At 50.4% G+C, this 19,131-nt stretch overlaps 1 protein-coding gene across 2 annotated transcripts in view; it reads right to left on the reverse strand.

The window, feature by feature from the left end:
- ank2b (ankyrin 2b, neuronal) overlaps positions 1-19,131 on the reverse strand; it is a 72,905-nt gene that overhangs the window by 44,868 nt on the left and 8,906 nt on the right. For both annotated transcript variants that reach the window (XM_030086861.1, XM_030086854.1), the window contains exons 2-7: positions 7,579-7,680; positions 4,091-4,189; positions 3,760-3,858; positions 3,412-3,510; positions 3,062-3,247; positions 332-355 (exon numbers count right to left, since the gene is read on the reverse strand). In XM_030086861.1, the coding sequence (XP_029942721.1) occupies positions 332-355; positions 3,062-3,247; positions 3,412-3,510; positions 3,760-3,858; positions 4,091-4,189; positions 7,579-7,680 (609 nt within the window). The remainder of the gene's footprint in view (positions 1-331; positions 356-3,061; positions 3,248-3,411; positions 3,511-3,759; positions 3,859-4,090; positions 4,190-7,578; positions 7,681-19,131) is intronic.

The following is a 19,131-nucleotide window of genomic DNA, read 5'->3' on the forward strand; positions in this document are numbered from 1 at the left end:
TGGTTCATCTGGAGAAATCATGCAACACAACAGGAAGTGACACGTAACCAGGCAAACGCACCAAGAACACTCAGCTTTTCACAATAAAATCAAGATTAACTGCACATTCTTCAAACATTACAGGACAAAAATGCAAACGAAAGAAAGAAAAAAGAAATATACAGCTTCATTTGGATGAGAGACCATCAAAAGTAAAAGCACTGAGGTGAGAAGTGATGTAGACGTTAGCGCGGAGCCGTGCATGCTAGCATCTGACGCTGGATGAAACAGGAAGTGTGAGGCGTGCAGAGAACAGAAGGGTCTGAGGAGAGTTGAACCAGCGTGTTTGTACCTCAGTCGTCCTATTGACCATCATCTGTGTGCAGCGGGAACGAGGGAGCGACACGTCAGTTAGCATTAGCATGGCGCCGCACCGTGGTGCATGCACGGCGGCGCAGAAGCGACCGTGCGGTTCCACGCCGAACGGCTGACGGCGAGGCTGGAGAGCACCGAGATCAAACCCGTGTGTGCAACAACAAAACTTTAATTTATCTCTATTATCAGGAGCAAAAAAGGCTAAAATTTTGACGATGCTAGCATGGAAATGGTATTAGCTAAAAAGAGTGGAGTCATTGTTACTTTTACATCTCATATTTCCCTTTTTGCTCATTTTAGTATCAGTTTTCTGCATCGTACTGTTGTGACGTATGTTAGCATGTCTCAGATCAACAGCAAAGTCGAGTAGTTCAAAAGTTATTTGTTTTTTTTTGTCTTATTTTAATCACCTTTAACATTACTTTATGTGTTAGCATTTGTTAGCATGTCACAGATAAACAGCAGAGCAGGAGAACTGAGCTAAAGTTTGCTCTTCAGGGTCTCACTTCCTGAATAATTTCTTCATTTACAAATCAAATATATTGCAGGCAACCAGCAGAGAAGAGGAAGCGGCTAATCGCCACTTTCACTGGGCTAAAGTTGCTAAGTTGTCTTTAAATTCATTCTTTTTTATTTTTGGAAACAAACTAACATTAAAATGTTAAAAAAAATGTTTGTAAATGTGCAAAAGATCACAATTTTTTTTACTATCATGCTGTCGGTACAGCAGAATCTGTTATTTTACTCTGAAAACCCTAGAAATACGTATTTTAATTTGAAGCGATGGGAGATGATTTAGGCTTGAGGAACGCCGTCTCGTCTCCAGCCACGCCGCCGCACGCCGCCAGCAGGAATCCACACCAGCTTCACGTTCAGACATCACATGGTAGGATCGTCACTTCAGACAGCAGAACCCGACCCCTGCACCCCCCCCCCCACTCCCCTCCACCCACAACCGACAGTAGCATGCAGCGTTTGGTGTGTTTTGATAAGTACGACCACCATACAACCTGCAGACAGTGGCACACTCCATGCAGTGGACAGTGCTACACTTAGACACCGGGCGCAGCGGGGGGGGGGGGGGGGGGGGGGGGGGGGGGGGGGGTGACGAGGGGCGGGGCGGGGGGGCATTAAAGACAGAGAGGGGGGGAGAGAGGAAACAAAAAGAGGCAGTTAGTGGCAGGACCAGGAGGTGGAACACAGAGGAAGGAGAACGATGCAGACGGACAGACGACACAGAACAGCACAGCGCCGCTACCGCCGGGCGGCCATCTTGGTCTGAACCCCGAAACGTTCTATACAAGAGAGACTGAACCCTGAACGTAGACCTGGACCCAGACTTTAAACCAGACCTGGAGACAACTCCAGAAAGTCTTCACAGAAGAAATGTTCTGAACAAACCTGCTCACAAAACAACACTCTGGAACTGAGGCCAGGACTCCTCAGACCACTCTAGGACTGAGACCAGAACACTCTAGGACTGAGACCAGACCACTCTAGGACTGAGACCAGAACACTCTAGGACTGAGACCAGACCACTCTAGGACTGAGACCAGAACACTCTAGGACTGAGACCAGGACTCTTCAGATCTCACTGCAGCTCCAACACTCCCTGACACACTTTAAACCTGACTCAGATCCATTAAACTCAGCTCGGTCTCTTTAAACTCAACACTTTAAGCTTGAGTCTTTAAACTCAGCTTGAACTCCTGAAGATCAACTGGTCCTTAAACTGGACTTAACCTCTTTAAACTTGGATTAGATGTCTTAAGCTCAGTTTAGAATCTGTTTCCTCAACTTAGACTCTCTGAACTCAGCTTGGATCTTTTAAGCTTAACTTAAACTTGACTTAGATCCTTTTAATTTCAACTGGTCTCTTTAAACTTATCTTGGTCTTTTTAGGCTTTGACGTAGAGTCGATAAACTCACTTTTGCCTTTTTAAGCTTAATTTAGAACCTTTAAACTTGACTTAAACTCTTAAAGTTGGGTGTTCTAGACATGATCAGGAACCTGAACCTGGTCTTATGTTGAACTTAGTTAAACTGGGTCTAGCAGCTGAGCAGCATGTTAAAGGGTTAAACTCCAGCTGTGATCCGTCATATCAAGCTGACTGCTGGTTTCAGTCCAGGTTCTACTGTGAAGCAAACAGTTCTCCTGTTCTTTCCCCATCCTGCCCCCGATGGTTCCTGCTCCAGAACGTTAGGAAGTGACCTTGTGGAGGGTCAGGAGTCGCTCTGCTCTCTGGAGTCACTGGTTTTCTGGATGACTAATCCTCTGAGGGTCGCTGTAGCATATGTGGCTAAAACCGATGCTACGCTAATGTGCACTCATGTGAGGAAAGATTAAGATCTTAATGGAGCAGAGAGAACTTTCACACTTTACATATTGATCACACAGCTGAGAATGGCTAAAATCACAAAGCTATTAGCTAAAATGTCTCAAACAGCTAACACACCTCAAACTGCAAAAATGACAAGTCATCCACATACAGATGAAAACCAAGTCCTCCAAGAACCCTCTGGAACCTCACAGACCGTCAACAGCTAGCTAAAGCTGACTGGTTACCCAGGTCCACCGTGACCCGGCTCCAGCTCCCTCCTCCGGACCACAGCACGGACACGTTAGCACGAACACAGAGCGCCACGTTAGCCCACTTTGCTCATGCTAGCCCTGGCGGGCGGAGGCGCGCGGCGGCGGCGGCCGTACCTTCGACTGGACGTCGGCGTTGTGGTCGTTCTGGAGGAGCAGCGCGGCGGACTTGGTGTCGTCTTTGCGTGCGGCGATGTGCAGCGCCGGCAGGCGCACCTTCCCCTTGGTGTCGTTCTCCAGCAGGATGGACACCACCTGGTTGTGGCCCTGCTGGAGGGCGATGGCCAGCGGGGTGAAGCCGTCCTGGAGGGCGGAGGAGGACACAGAACAACAGGCTTTGGTATGTCTGGGCCCACTGTCCCCCACTGTGCCCCCCTGTCCCCCACTGTCCCCCAATTGTCCGTCCCCCCCCCCCCCCCCCCACCCCCCCCCCCCCCCCCCCCCCCCCACCCCCCCATCCCCCTCACCTCGGTAGCTGTGCTCTGGTTGCCTCCGTTCTCCAGCAGGTACCGCACCACGTCCAGGTGGTTCTCCTGAGCGGCCATGTACAGCGGAGTGAAGCCATTCTAGGAACACAGTTTACAGACCAACTGCTTTAAACCAGAGTTCAGCAAAAGCATCAAAACCCAACAAAACCCAACAAAACCCAACAAAACCCAACGAAACTAAACAAAACCCAACAAGACCCAACAAAACCCAACAAAACCCAACGAAACTAAACAAAACCCAACGAAACCCAACAAAACCCAACAAGACCCAATGAAACTAAACAAAAGGCAGACAAACCCACTGAAAGTCTGAAGTCCTGCCCTCACCTGAGACTGAGCGTTGATATCGGCGCCTCGTTTCACCAGGATCTTCACCACTTCAGCCTGACCGGCCAGAGACGATATGTGAAGAGCCGTGTTTCCTTTCTGCAGCAACAAAACATGAACATGGACACGAAATGTTCACACTGTGAAGAGGAAGATTCTCCTGAATAAGTACTGATGGAAAGCTTCGCTGAATATGAAGTTCTACAACCGAACTAATGAACTGAACCATGTTTGTCTTTCCATCGGCCCATAAGGCTGATTGTTCTGTAGTGACTGAAGGACGTCCAGATGTTGGAGGATCCAGAGCTGGTTCCTCGCCATGACCTCTCACCTTTGTGGCTGAATCCACGGAGGCCCCTCTCTCCAGGAGCTCCTGGACCAGGTCCATGTGGCCCTCTTTGGCTGCCAGGTGCAGGGCGTTGAGGCCATTCTGGAGAGCAGAGTAGAGAGGACAGGTCAGGACAGAGCTCTGGAGACATGGAGGCGTTCGTACAGGGAAGCAGGAACCCGCTCACAGGGCCGGACGATACGGCCCAAGACTCGACTAACGAGATACTGGAGAGACCAACAATCCAGCAATCTGGTGACAAACACAGGTACTCTATGAACCAGCTGCAGGAAATGAAGACGAATTCTCCAGAATACAGTGAAATAAAGTGTCCCTGTGCTGCTGAGGTTTACGACTGCAGCATGAGTGGACCGGATTCCCCCAGGACTCAGTTCCAGGAAGGTTCGGCGTGGAGCAGCTCTCATTATCACAGGTATTCATACTGTGTGAGAACCTGGACGGATGGAAGTCATTGAAAGGTCTCTTGACCGTGTCCCACATGTCTCTCTGAGGTGTGAGATCCCACCGTCCCAGCCGTTCAGACGCTCTGCGGTCCTCTGCTGGGAGCACAGCCGTCCTGCATGTCAGGTATAAATAGTCTGAAGAGCGCCGCCTCGCCACGGCTGCAAGCAGCAGTAAACGGTGGCGGCTCGGGCTTCGTCTTGGCTTCACGCCAACAACAAACGCCGCCTGTAAATCACTGATGAGCTCTATTAATATCTGGAGCGAGGGGAGGAGTGTGACGGGGGGGCATGACTCAGCAAAACAAACGACAAACAAGACGGTGGAGACACAGTTCCACCAGGTCCAGGAGTTGTTACAGGGCAGTTCTAGACCAGAGGGCATCTCAGCTTTAAGATCAGAGGATACTGACTCTGTGCTCGCTGTAATGCAATGCACAAAGAAACAAGGCCTCATCGTTAGCTACGTCAGCTAAATGTCTCGTTACAGCCGCTAACTGGGCTTTAGTCTGGTTTAAGACTTTAATTCAGGGTTAATGTGTTTATTCTACTCAGAAAATGTCAGATCAATACCGAGTACTGAACTGAGCTTAAAAACAATCATGTAGATGAAAGTAAGTGTGAAGATAAAGTTTGAAACCGTTTCAGAACATGTTGAACAAAAAAAAAAATAAAACCCTCAAATTTGAAAGCGGATCAAAATTTAAATCAATCTTATGAAAACCAAATAAAACAATTGTTTGAGGAGAAAAGCTTCTTTTGGAGGAAAATAGTTCAATTTCTGTTTCTTTAATTCAGTTTTTCTTTGTTCTCACACACTGAACACTTCATAGGAAAGTTAAAATGACAAGAAAACAGTTTAAGAAAAATTTTAAAAGAAATTAAATGCGAAAAGAAAAACAAAAAAGGCTAATCTGCCCATCTGGAACCTGCTGCACCCGTTGCAAATCCTGAGGTTCCTACAGCGGAGCCCTGAGGGATCCCTGACCGCTCATCGTCTGGCTGCAGATGTTCCACAGCTGGCCGCCGGTCCGTCCACCAGCGAAGGGGAGAGACATGTTCAGTCCCAGAGGCTCCTCCTGCATCTGGTGGACCTCAGCTGCAGAACGCCATTTCGATAGCCCCGCCCCCAGCGGATAGCCCCTCCCCCAGCGGACGTCGTGTCGGCGCTCGCTCTGGCCCAGCAGTGAAGTGCTGCGAGCTCAGCAGCAGTTTGAGAGTTAGATTAATGTTTTAACCAAACCCCAGTACTGACACATGAAGCGCTGACCTTTGACCCCAGCAGATGAACTATGTGAGCGAGTGGCTGGAGCCGAGCCTCATGAAGCAGGAAGCAGCACTTCATCACAGTAATGGGGCCGTTCAGGGCCCCGGGGGGTCAAAGGGTCAAACCGCCGGTCCTCCTGTGTCACAGTGACTGATGGACGCTCTCAGAGGACGGACGGCCACACCTCCACCTGGAGCCTCCGTCACGCCAGTCCTCACAAGACGCCGGCAGAAACAGGGACGGCGCTGGAGGGCCGATCAACGAGGAGAGACTCAGCATCATGCTAATGCTAAAAGCTAGCCTGCTAACGGAGCTAGCGCTGTTTCCTCCTCCGTTTATCAAACTGTCAAGTTTCCTCTCCAGGCACCAGGACCGGGCGTTCAGCTGCTTCCCTCCTGATGTCTCTTCATGTTCTACCTCCACACGGCTCGGTCACATCCTCCTTTAGAACACACACACCTCACACACACACACTCACACACTGAGCCCAAAATATCTTCAAGGGCCGAGTTGACGGCTGCCAACATGCTTGCTGCCTCGGAAATAATCTCAGACCGTCACATCGCCTCTGTTTCCTGAGCCGCTCAGTACGGCTGCAGTTGGGTCCAGACCGATCCAGACCGATCCAGACTGATCCAGACCGGTCCAGACCGATCCAGACCGATCCAGACCGATCCAGACCGATCCAGACCGATCCAGACTGATCCAGACCGGTCCAGACCGATCCAGACCGATCCAGACCGATCCAGACTGATCCAGACCATTCCAGACCGATCCAGATCGATCCAGACCGATCCAGACTGATCCAGACCATTCCAGATCAATCCAGACCGATCCAGACGATCCAGACCGATCCAGACGATCCAGACCGATCCAGACTGTTCCAGACCGTTCCAGACGATCCAGACCGATCCAGACCAATCCAGACTGATCCAGACCGTTCCAGACCGATCCAGACCGTTCTAGGCTGGTCCAGACTGGTTCCATTCAGCTGGAGAACCTGCGGTCTGGAACGCTAACACACTTCCAGCAGAACCCATCAATAAAGACACTGTACGATCAAACACCTTGATACAGAAATGTTTTCACGTGTGTGGCAATGCTAGCTTAACTGTCGTTAGCGCTCATTTCTTTAAAAAGGGTTCTACCTTTCAGTCGCATCGCGATGCGTTTAATGGGCCAACAGTTTAACATCTCCGACAACCTGAGTTTAAAGTTTTAGTTCAGACTGAGGACTGACTCAACCAGCTAACCAGCTAGCTAGCTAACTTCATTCACGCAAACACATCAAGACAGTTACAGATTTCTGTCATCTTCTTTATAAAAGTTGTTAAAAAATCACTATTTATCCACCATTGCTTGCGTTAGCATGCAGGATTATTGATCGCTAACGTAAACAGAAACAGTCGATCAAACGATACGACACAGAGAAATATGGTTCCATCAAACTGGATCATTTTCCATGAGTGTTTAAGAACAGCCAGATGAAGCCAGAACGGAGGAAATGTTGAATTATTAATCATCATCAGAAGCTAGCATGTTGAAGAGCTGATGCTAGCATCATTTCAGGACTGCTTTAAGGGAGGAACTCTGGTATTTTCAAAATAAAACAAGAGAAAACAGGTGAAAAAAGAGGTGGAAAGATTTAAAAACGGACATGTAGAACCAGTACCAGTAGTACCAGAACCTCTTTTAAACTGTGACACTGTGGGAAACCAGGAAGTGAACGAGCGCAGGATGTCCTGGGTCACATGGCGTCTTACCTGGTTACAGGTGCTGATGTCCACGCCTCCTTTCAGATACTCCAGGACTTTATCGATGTTTCCAGCTCTGGCCGCTCGCAGGAAGCTGGTGTTACTGTCCGACTGGAGGAGGGAGAGAGAGAGAGAGAGAGAGAGAGAGAGGAGGGTGGTGTTAAACAACAGGAATGAACAGCAAGTCGGAGTGTGTAGAGCTCAGTCAGCGTGGCGGAGGTGGAGGGAAATCAATCAATCAATCAATTTATTTTTGCATAGCCCAGTATCACAACAACAGCTGCCTCAGAGGCGTCAAGATGTTACATTGGCTGGTAAAAGTAAAAACAGTGAATAAGCATCATGTTAATATGTCAGATTCGCAGTAACGAGACAAAATGAAGCAACCACCGCCTTAGACCCTCACATCCGGCGAGAAAAAACTCCAAAAACCCAGTGGGAAAAGAAGAAATCTTGGGGAGAACCACAGTATGGAGGGATCCCTCTCCCAGGGACGGACAGTGACGGACAGGGATGGAGATGTGGCTGATCGACCATCTTTCCAGACGAGGTTTGTGATTAAAACCAGGATGAGACTTGTTCAACTTGTCAACTCGTTCCCCAAAAAGCTAAAGATCTGCCAGCTCACCAGGAACCCACAAATACAAGTTTAATAGTGTTTCATTCACGTTCAGAAAGATATCAACTGCAATGTAAACATGACTGAACAGAACAGAACCCTCCGCCCTCATGAAGTGGCAGAAGTCCTTTTGAACGCAGCGTTTTAATATTTCCCAGTTCTCCCTGGAACCGATACGAGACCATCAGTTTGTCACTGTGAGGTTTAATTCCCGCAGGAAGTCGGTGTTTTTACAGCAGAGAGCAGCTCAGCCCGCAGTGGCGTGCTGCGCTGAGATGAGAGCGCCGCCTTCCTCTCCTGCTGGAGCGAGAGCGAGCTGGCAGCAGCGTGTCGGCGTGACGCCGGCCTGACGGCGTGCCTGGCTCTGCTGATGCAGTGCGGCTCTCTGCAGCAGTGGACTGCGGGTCGGTCTGAAGGCCGTCAGTATGAGCGCCGGCTCGCCGCCGACAGAGCGGCGCTCCGCTGACGTCTGGCTTCAGCGTCTGACCTTGAGAGGCGTGGAGGTGGAGGCGACCCCTGACGGAGGGCGCAGTGTGTTTCCCACCGGCTTCAGCACGCCGTGTGTGAGCTTTAGTGAAGTCAGCCGGAGCGAAACGCTGAATCATGCAGCCTCTGAGCGACCCTGGACGCTCTGCAGCTGCAGTGGACGAACACACACACACCTTCACACACCTTCACACACACCGGGACGAGCAAACCGCTTTCACCTGCTGCTGCACTGCTTCCATCAGACCAGTGTCAGCGTCTGACACCGGACCAGTCTCTTCTGACTGGGGTGTGTGTTCGCAGAGCCCTGACATGATAATATCGCAGTATATGGTGATATTGTGATACATGGATAAACTTTGAAATCGACATTTTATCAGGCAGCTGAGTATCATCATATGTTGCCACACTGATATGTTTTCACCCCCTCGTTCTCACCACAGATCAAGAATGTCAGAATTAAATCAGAGGCAATCGTCGCAAAAACAGTCCCAAAAAAAGAAGTGAAATTAGCTGAAACAACAACAGCTACAATGACAAGAAGAGAACTGTGATTTCAGTTCAATTCAGACTTATTTATACAGCACCAATTACAACAGTCATCTCCAGACACTTTGACAGAGGAAAACCCACAGATCCACATGAGCCAGAAGAGACCGGGGAAAGGAAAAACTGTCCTTTAAAAGGAAGAACCCTGCAGAACCAGGCTCAGAGGAGGAGAACCCTGCAGAACCAGGCTCAGAGGAGGAGAACCCTGCAGAACCAGGCTCAGAGGAGGAGAACCCTGCAGAACCAGGCTCAGAGGAGGAGAACCCTGCAGAACCAGGCTCAGAGGAGAACCCTGCAGAACCAGGCTCAGAGGAGGAGAACCCTGCAGAACCAGGCTCAGAGGAGGAGAACCCTGCAGAACCAGGCTCAGAGGAGAACCCTGCAGAACCAGGCTCAGAGGAGCAGGTTTTCCGGTTGGGGTGAGGGGACAGAAAGAGAAGGAAGTAGCACAGACAGCTATATTTCTTGCATCAACTCAGCAGTGCTCCACTCGAGCAGGTGGATCTGTTTAGCTACGCGGGTCAACAATGCTAACAGAGCTAGCTGAGACGGCCCACGATGACGAAAATGGCTCAACTGCTAAAACGTCTCAAACGTGGTGAAAACTGCTTTCAAACTGCTCACTGACAGAAGACAGAATTCCAAAACCAGCGAATGAAATTCAAGAAGTTAAACTGTAAGAATAACGTTAACAGATGAAACAGCTGAAGTGGATTAAACAGCTACAAATGGTGGTCCAGCTGAATGTCTGCATTCTTCTTGAACATGGAGGCGTTTTCAGATCAGTCCTGTTTGATCCGGACCAGAGTCCACTTCGTCTGGTTCCTGAGATAAAGCTCCCCTCAACTCTTAGTGTAGCTGCGACTGCACTAAGCCCCGCCCCCTCTGCGGTCCGGAAAGCCGCCGGGTCACACTGTGCCCTGATTGTTGTTGTGCGATGGCCCGGTTGCCATAGCGACAGAAAGAAATTCACATGCTGGAGAAAGAGAAGGTTACATAACTCCGGCCCGAACACGATGAGTCAGCTGGAGGAGAAAGGCTGACGGTTCACCACAGGTCACGTCTGGGGTCAAACGGCGTGGACACAGGCGGCGGGACGGGAGGGGACAGAGCTACAGTCCTGGACCAAACGGCGTGGACACAGGCGGCGGGACGGGAGGGGACAGAGCTACAGTCCTGGACCAAACGGCGTGGACACAGGCGGCGGGACGGGAGGGGAGCGGAGTGCCGCGGCGGTCTGCAGCCTCGGTGGTTTAACTCCATCTGGGTCTGTCTCTTTATCAGTTCCGGAGCGTCTCCACCCGGTCCAATGGGCGCAGCCGAGCGTGGCGGAGCGTGGCGGAGCGTGCTAAAGCCTCGCCCGCCACATCAAACATTCATTTACTAAGTGTCTGCTTCCCGTCAGGAGCGTCGTCAATAATGCAAAAACAAAGCTCATCGTCTGAACGCAGGCGGCCGGGGCGGCTGGAGGACCCTCACCGCCACTCCCGTTACCACGGAGACCACCCTGGCTGCTGGTAACCATGACAACAAGGCTTCTCTGGCAGGAGGGCTAGCTGATGCACACCTCGACAACACTCAGTGAAGGCAGTGATCATGGTTTCCTGCTATCAGTGACCTCTACTGATACCTCCAGGTTAGGATGTTAGCCTCTTTTAGCTACACAGACATGAACATCGTTGTGTTTTAACTGAGCTCCAGACATGTTAGGCTTCATGCTAATAGTCGTCCCATATATAAAGCCAAACAATTTGGTTTTCAGTTCTCTGTAAGCTTTCAAGCTAACATGTTAGCATACGGAGCCACTACGGCTAAAACAAGCCAAAACAAAGACATGTTTGAGCCAGGCACATAGAAATGAGTGAAATCTTGCCATATTCTTACCATGAAATAATCTTTTGCACGACAGCAGCTAAAAACAGAATGCTTCTGAAGGCCTCTGTTAGCATTATGCTAGATATGTGATTGAGCTAATGCTGCAGCACATTAATGTAACTGAAATAAGCTCATTTAAAAGAAATGTACTCAGTGTCTGTTTATGAAGCTGAACTTTACTACTGTTATTTCACAGAGGGAGCAAAGTTCCTATTTTTTAAGGCCTTCAACTTAGCATTCTATAAGCTAACCTTTTAGCATTGATCCGGTTTCCCTTTACTGTTGTCATAAAATGCATTTTATTTAGCAAAAACATCTCCCAATAGCACCAATAATGAGCTACTGCTATAATACGCTGTAGTTTAACAAACATAGTAGTAACATCCTGAAAATACTTCCAGTGCTAGTGTTTACTACTTCGTATTCTATAATCTGAAGTGTTGTCTCAGACTCAGTTTCGTACTTTTGTAAACTTTAGATTAAACTTTCTGGATAAACTCAAAGAAAACTGCAGATGAATGTTAAAACATTCCGTTATTCAGCCACAGCTAAAGAGTTTTCCTCAGAAACCTCTGAAAGAAGTGTTGTTGAAATGTGAAGAATCCTGAATAGAGACATGTTAGCTTGTTTAGCAACAGATAAACACATAAACTCCTGTGTGCTCCCGGCACTTTCTATTCCCAGCCCTGTGTTTGGTAAACTGGTAAACAGAGTTGTTGTTGACTAGCAACAGCCGGCCGGCCGTCACAGGCGGCGGGTCTCTGGTATTAAAAGCTCCTTCGACCGTGAACACATCAGCTAACAAACACTTTTCAGATTAGCAGCACTTTCATCAAGGCGGACGATCATCGTTCCAGGTCTTCGCCTCCAATTTGTCTAAAATCAAACCCTGAGTGATAAATGAAAGTGCTTCACTCCACAATCCTCCGGTCCACCTGACAGGAAACAGGTTAAAGCTCTTCCTTTGTTCCCTTCTCTCCGTTCCAGCTCTGATCAATACGAGCTAACCTGGAAATGCTAATGCAGCTAGCTGAGTGACGGTATGCTAACGGCCCCCGGGGCCCCGTTAGCATAATGTGCATCGAATGACGGGTTTCTGGATCAATTTAGCTTTAATGCATGTGGCTGATCGAAGCTTTTAAATTGATAAAAAAAAAACTGATTTCTATACATTCATCTGGATCCGAAAGGAAAAACTGCTAACTGTAAAAACAGAGATTTATTTACTGCACTGTTTAACTATGTTTGATGACAATATGTTAGTAAAATCAAAAATTATTTAACCATTCACATGACTTTATCTTTATCTATTAAAAGTGGTTTAGCTATTCTATTTGTTCAATAATCATTTGTTTTAAGTTCTTTTTTCCTCTGGTTTCAGCTCTTCCAGCAATTTTCTGTGTAATTTGACCTACTTCAGTTCATTTCAGTAGATTTAGGTGATCTGACAGGAGCATTTTTACACAGATGAGCAGATTTCTTTTTGGCATTTTAGTTGTTTTATCTTACAGTAACATTTCTTGATTTGACTGCTGAAGATATATTGTTGCTATGTTCACTCATGTAGCCATTTCCCGATGTTAGCGTTCTCAACCAACATGAAGAGAGTAATCAGTTCACAATCATTCTGAAAATCATCAACTATTGAAATATTCTCACTGAAACTGCTCTGTATGTGAAAAGCTTCAAGTTAAAACCGGAGCTGTTAAAGCTGGACATGACTCCAGGGTATCAGTGTCAGTGGGGTCAAAGGTCAGAGATCAAGAGTCAGAGAGCTTCACGTGGAAATGTGAGACACGTCAGCAGAGCAGGGAATGTCGTTTAATTTATTTTTCTTTAATTGGGCAGAAGAAGAGGAGAAACTAATGATTATTGGGTTTTGATCCATTCAGGCTGACTGCTCTGAGGGTCTAACGCCGCTCTCCGCTGCTAACGTCCTGTTGCTAGCCGCTAACGCCGCCGCTAACCTCTCCTCCGGTACTTCCAGTCCCTGGTCCTGCAGTGGATCCAGGGAGTCGATCTGCTGCCTCTCATCTGTCAGTGTCTCAGCTCCAAAGCAGCAAACGTTGCTTTCAAGTCGGCTGCGATGCTAGCCCCGCGGTCTGCTAGCAGGCTAGCAAAGCTAGCTGGCGCCGTGACTGTGCTCACAGGGAAAACATCCAGTTTGTTGTTGTATAAGCTTTATGAGGAACAAACTGCCTCGGAGGTTGTTTGTCTGGATCAAGTAGAGAAAGTAGGTTTTTATGATCATTGTTACGACGGAACGACGCCGCGCTGCTCTTGAATGTTTTTAAATCTGTACAGGAGCTAAACGTCTTCTCGTGTGAGAACGGCGTTAAAAAGCTCTGCTACAGAACAGGGTCTCATCCAGACATGTCACATTCTCCTTTAAATCAGGTTCATATGCTCCAGTTTTACCTGTAAAAATACTGCATTAAATACACTGCACATGTTTTGGGATGGATCCAAATTTTCCATTTTCAGCACAAACGGGAAAAAATGATGAAACCTGAAAACTGCTGAACAGTTTGAAAGAAAATAAATGTGAACTAAACTGAAAACCATCTTTAGTGACCCCTTAAAAAGCAATTAAAAACCCACACGGCCACCGGCACAATGAGGCTTTGATGCTAATGCTAATGCTAATGCTTTGAGCTGCACATATTTAAACCCTTTCATTGAAGAGTTCAGGTCAGTCCGTCTCCAGTCCTTCTGGTACTTTGTGGAGAGTTTTAATGGAAGTTCTTATGAGCACTGGTCCTGGTACTGGTCCTGGTCCTGGTCCTGGTCCTGGTACTGGTACTGCATCTGAAGTCTGGCGTGCCTACGGGAGGTCTGCATCTCTGGAAAATCTCCTTACACTGAGACAGTCCACTTTCCTGTTCTCCTGTCCCGGTCCTGACCACCTGTTCTGGTCCTGACCACCTGTCCCGGTCCTGACCACCTGTCCCGGTCCTGACCACCTGTTCTGGTCCTGACCACCTGTTCTGGTCCTGACCACCTGTCCCGGTCCTGACCACCTGTTCTGGTCCTGACCACCTGTTCTGGTCCTGACCACCTGTTCTGGTCCTGACCACCTGTCCCGGTCCTGACCACCTGTTCTGGTCCTGGTCTCACACCCGGAGGTGAGGTTCTGTGTTCTCACAGCGGAGCGCTGCTGAGGCTTTGCAGAGGACCAGGACAGTCCACACTCTGCTGCCTACGGACAAAAATGTCACACCGGCCTTTAAAGGGAGCGCGGGAGGGAAAACACTCCACCCCATCAGGCCCACACACTCACACACACTCACACACACTCACACTCACACACACACTCAGATAGCAGAGCTGGTCCGACCCTGATTCCTCAGAGGACTGTGACAATCCTTCATCCCGGCCCGGCAGAAGCAGAAGTGTCCTCCCCCTGACGGCGGGGGTCTTACCGGCAGCGGGGGGGGCTGCTGGGGGGGCTGCTGGGGGAAGTGGTCCGGGCAGTAGAGGTCCGGCAGGCGGTCCCGGCCCAGGTCCGACAGGCTCCCGGCGGCTCGCAGGCCCTTGTCCGAGCCGCACACCTTGCACAGGGCGGCGTTGCCCATGGCGGTCCCGGGACTCGCCGGGCGCTAAATGGCTCTGATAATCCGCGGCCGGTCCTCGGCCCCCCTGTCCCTCCCTGTCCCTCCCCCCACGACCCCTCACGCTCAGAGGGGGGGCCAGTCCTCGGTCTGACTGAGCCTCGCTGTGTCTGGAGAGCCGAGCGGCTCCGGAGTCATCCTCAGTCCAACTCTGACTGCTGACTAACTGCCCCCCCCGACCCCCCCTCATCTCCCCCCGCGACCCCCCCACCCACCCCCCGCCCGGCTATTTATACTCCCACCAGCCCAGCTATGCATACGGAGAGCGAGCAGACAGAGGAGAGAGAGGGTGGTCGGCCGAGGGCCGCATGCCAAACCACGGGGGGACCGGGGGGGACGGGGGGGGGCATATGGGTCAATGATCTGACCCGTCACATGAAGCACGTCAGCCTCTAAATATCAGAGGAACAGACAAAACACACGCTCTCTGCTCCCTTGACGGGTTGCTGGTTCGAATCCGAAGCAGGACGACTGGATGATTCATGTGTTCACAGTCGTTAAACCTGAACCTCAGTATGACGGTGTGTGTTCCCCGAAGGATCCTGGTTAACAAGTGTGTGCCCCCCCCCACCCCCCCCCACCCCCCCACCCCCATGACCTTTACCTAAATGTCTTCATCCGCCCTGATAGCCAACCTGCTGCAGGTTCTACTCCCCGCCTGCCCAGCCTTGCTCGTCCGCGGCACTAACTCGCTGAGCGTCTCGTCCTCACTCTGAACGGGACTCCGGTTCGGTTCTGACCGGACTGGGTCTTTGGGACCCGGTTTGAGGAGGTCAGAGGTCAACTCCCTGAGGCCGGTCCACGGGAAAACATTTCAGCGTTTTCCTTTCAGAAACATTCCTGACAGCCTTGTTTCCACCTGTTGCCATGACGACAGATGTTGCCTCCGTCCGTCTGCCGCTCGGAGCGCTTCTCCATCGATCCACATCAGAGTCAGACCTTTTCACGGCCGGACTGATGGCTCGGCGTCAGACAGGACGGCGAGGGGGGCGCCGGTCCAGCCGGGGTGGGAGAACGTCTCCCGGAGCGTTCTCACTCCCCCGATCACACCAGCCTTTGTTGAAAGACAGAAACCACATGAAGCGGTCTGTGACGTGTGATGAATGAATGAATACCAAGCGAGGCCGCCAGCGGGGCTTTAATGGAGCCTTTCTTCACGGAGCGTCCACTCAGCTTCTGGACAACAGAACAGAACCTTCTCTCTCTGCTCCGCCTCTTCCTTTTCAGCTTTTATTTTGAAATTCCAAATCAGCTGAAGGTCCCGGCGCTAATGCTAATCAGCCAGTGATGACGCAGCTAGCTTACACTGCTTGTGTGTATTTGCAGCGTTTACTTGAACATTAGAGCTGAGCTGATTTTATTTTGAAGCTTCGTCCTGTTGGAGGAAGTGGGCGTGGCCACCAGTGTTTTGATGATGTCACTGGAATGTTCTGACCAATCAGAGAAGAAGAAGGTAAAGTCACATGGTTGTTCAGAGTCTGGAAGCGGCGTGCGGTGTTCTCCAGGACGAACTTTAACCCGACTAGTCAGAGTTTGGTTGACAACGTTACGACCTGCAGCCGCGGCGAGGGGACGGAGGAGTAACCCGAGCAGAACGACCTTCTTCTCCACCAGGCCATTAGCAACACACACACACACACACATACACACACACACACACACACGCTTCAGGTTACAGCGCTAACTCGCTAACTGCTGCCGAGTTAGATCTTCAAGTTTTATTTGATAAATCAGGTTCAGATTACTAAAACAAGAACAAAAGAAAACTCAATGGAATTGAATAATTCCTCCATCTGTGTGTTATCGGAAGAGATCAACAAAAACCCAGAATCCCATCATTCCCAGACAGAGTCAATCCCAGGTCTTCTTTAAATGAATATTTTCTTACTTTGTCATTAACATCTACTGTGGCGACATGACGATAAAAACAGAAATAAAACTTACAAACTAATACAGATTTCCTGTTTTTTTTAAAGGGCATTTCTTGCTCTCTATTGAGGATTTTTATGGTGTCAAACATAGGGCTCATGGGCCAAAAACGGCCATTCAAACCCTCCATTCTGACCTGCAGAATGATGTAGAGATGAGGGAAAAACACTTGACGGTCTAAAGAAACCATTAAGAAGAGTGTTTCATAAAATTCTTGAAGAAAAGCAGAGTGGGAGCCGAGGCTACGTAGCAGCGGGAGCTAGCTACGTAGCATTAGCATCGCAGAACGAGCCGACTGCTCCTCTTGCATGAGGAACCATTAAAACATGGAAACCTCTCATTTCTCTTCCAAACGTGTGACCGGTTCTGGTTCTGATGCTCACGGTTCTCCGGTCCAGGTCAAACCGGGACGTCTGGAGACGGGAGGAGGACATGAGGAGGACGGGAGGAGGACGGGAGGAGGACATGAGGAGGACGGGAGGAGGACATGAGGAGGGCATGAGGAGGGACGGACACAGGCGTGGACTCCCCCTCTTCCCCTCCCTGCGTCTCGCTAATGATCATATATTGTTGCGGCGGCGCGTTGACCTTTATCTCCTGGCGGAGGATCCATCTATTCCCCCGTGCGGCTATATTTAGCCGCCATGCTACGTTCCTCAGCTGCCGCCGCTGTCCTGACAGGAAGCCGCGGTTTTCTACAGTCCCCATCACTGCGGCGCCGTTTCCACCTGAGACTCTGCCAATATGGACGTTCTGAAGAGGAGAAGAGAGGGCGCTGCCAGACGCCGCCGCCACCGCCGCCCGTTTAGTTTCATTAACCTTCTCTGAGCGGTGATTTCATTAACGTCTGCTCCAATCTGAGACACGCTCGTCCAATCAGGACCGCAGGAAAGTGACTCTCCGGGTCTCTGTGTCCGAGGGTCTGTAATCCAGCGGGGGGGTGGGGGGTGGGGGGGCAGACAGATTTTAATCCCCCGTCCTCCATATGGCTCGCTGGCCGCCGGCAGGAGGGGGACGGTCGATAAATCCACCCGTGTGGCTTTACGAGCTGCGGTTGCCATGGCGACGGGGTTGGACGGCGAAGCCAAATGAGAAGGAGGAGAAGAAGAAGAAGCACTTCCTGCTCCCAGCTGAGCGAAGCAGATCCAGCAGGAAACACCGGGTCTGGAGTCCGGCGTGGTTCAGTCTGCAAACACCCTGTTCAGCAGGCAACGAAGGAAACGCAACAACACAGCAATCAGCAGCGAGCGCTGACCCATCGCCACGGCAACCACATCAACGGGTACAGACAGCGTACTTTAGCCCCTAGCGTGAAGGAAGTAGCGTGCACGTGAAGAAGGAAAGGGGGGCGGAGCCTGGGAACCAAACAAACCCTGATCCTGATCGGCGCTCAGCTCGGAGCTCTGCATGGAGACGGCACGGAGCAGCAGCCTGGCGTTGCCATGGAAACATGACTTTTCTCATCTGCAGAGCCGTCTCGTTGTCAGAGGAATGTGAGAAAAGAAGAAGGACGAAGGGTCAGAGGTCATCCTCCAGCTGGATGACTCAGGAACCTCAACAGGAAGTCAGCTCCGTGCTCTAACCCGTCCTGCTCAGCCTGGTTAGACCTGGTTAGACCTGGTTAGACCTGGTTAGACCTGGTTGGACCTGGTTGGACCTGGTTAGACCTGGTTAGACCTGGTTAGACCTGGTTGGACCTGGATAGACCTGGTTAGACCTGGCTGGACCTGGTTAGACCTGGTTAGACCTGGTTAGACCTGGCTGGACCTGGCTGGACCTGGTTGGACCTGGCTGGACCTGGTTAGACCTGGTTAGACCTGGTTAGACCTGGCTGGACCTGGCTGGACCTGGTTGGACCTGGCTGGACCTGGTTAGACCTGGTTAGACCTGGTTAGACCTGGCTGGACCTGGTTAGACCTGGTTAGACCTGGTTGGACCTGGTTAGACCTGGTTAGAACTGGTTAGACCTGGCTGGACCTGGTTAGACCTGGTTAGACCTGGCTGGACCTGGTTAGACCTGGTTAGAACTGGTTAGACCTGGCTGGACCTTGTTGGACCTGGCTGGACCTGGTTGGACCTGGTTTAACTGATGAAAGACAGCCCGGCCTTCCTGTCCTGTGATTGGTCGACACAGACTCCGGTCCTCAGGCGTAGAGGTTCAGTCAGACCGAAGCTCCAGATGTTCAGACTGATTCTGAACCGCGGAACCGCCTCATCATGCTGGTGTCAAATTACACCAACCGCTGCAAGTCTGAGGTTTGCACCAGCAGGGGGAACTCCAGACTACATCCCAGTCCTGGTTCCTCCACAGCTCCAGAAACCCGGCAGGAACCCGACAGTCCAGCAGGGACGGAGAAACACACCGCTGTTTATGCTGCATCAGCAGAAACCAGACGAGGCTGGTGTCAAATTACAGCTCATCCACCAATCTGTAGCAGCTTGAGTGAGTCTGGAAACCAAACGTGATCTGTCACTGTGTTTACTGATCAAACA

The sequence above is a fragment of the Salarias fasciatus genome, chromosome 3 (assembly GCF_902148845.1).
Source record: "Salarias fasciatus chromosome 3, fSalaFa1.1, whole genome shotgun sequence".
Lineage (NCBI taxonomy): Eukaryota > Metazoa > Chordata > Actinopteri > Blenniiformes > Blenniidae > Salarias > Salarias fasciatus.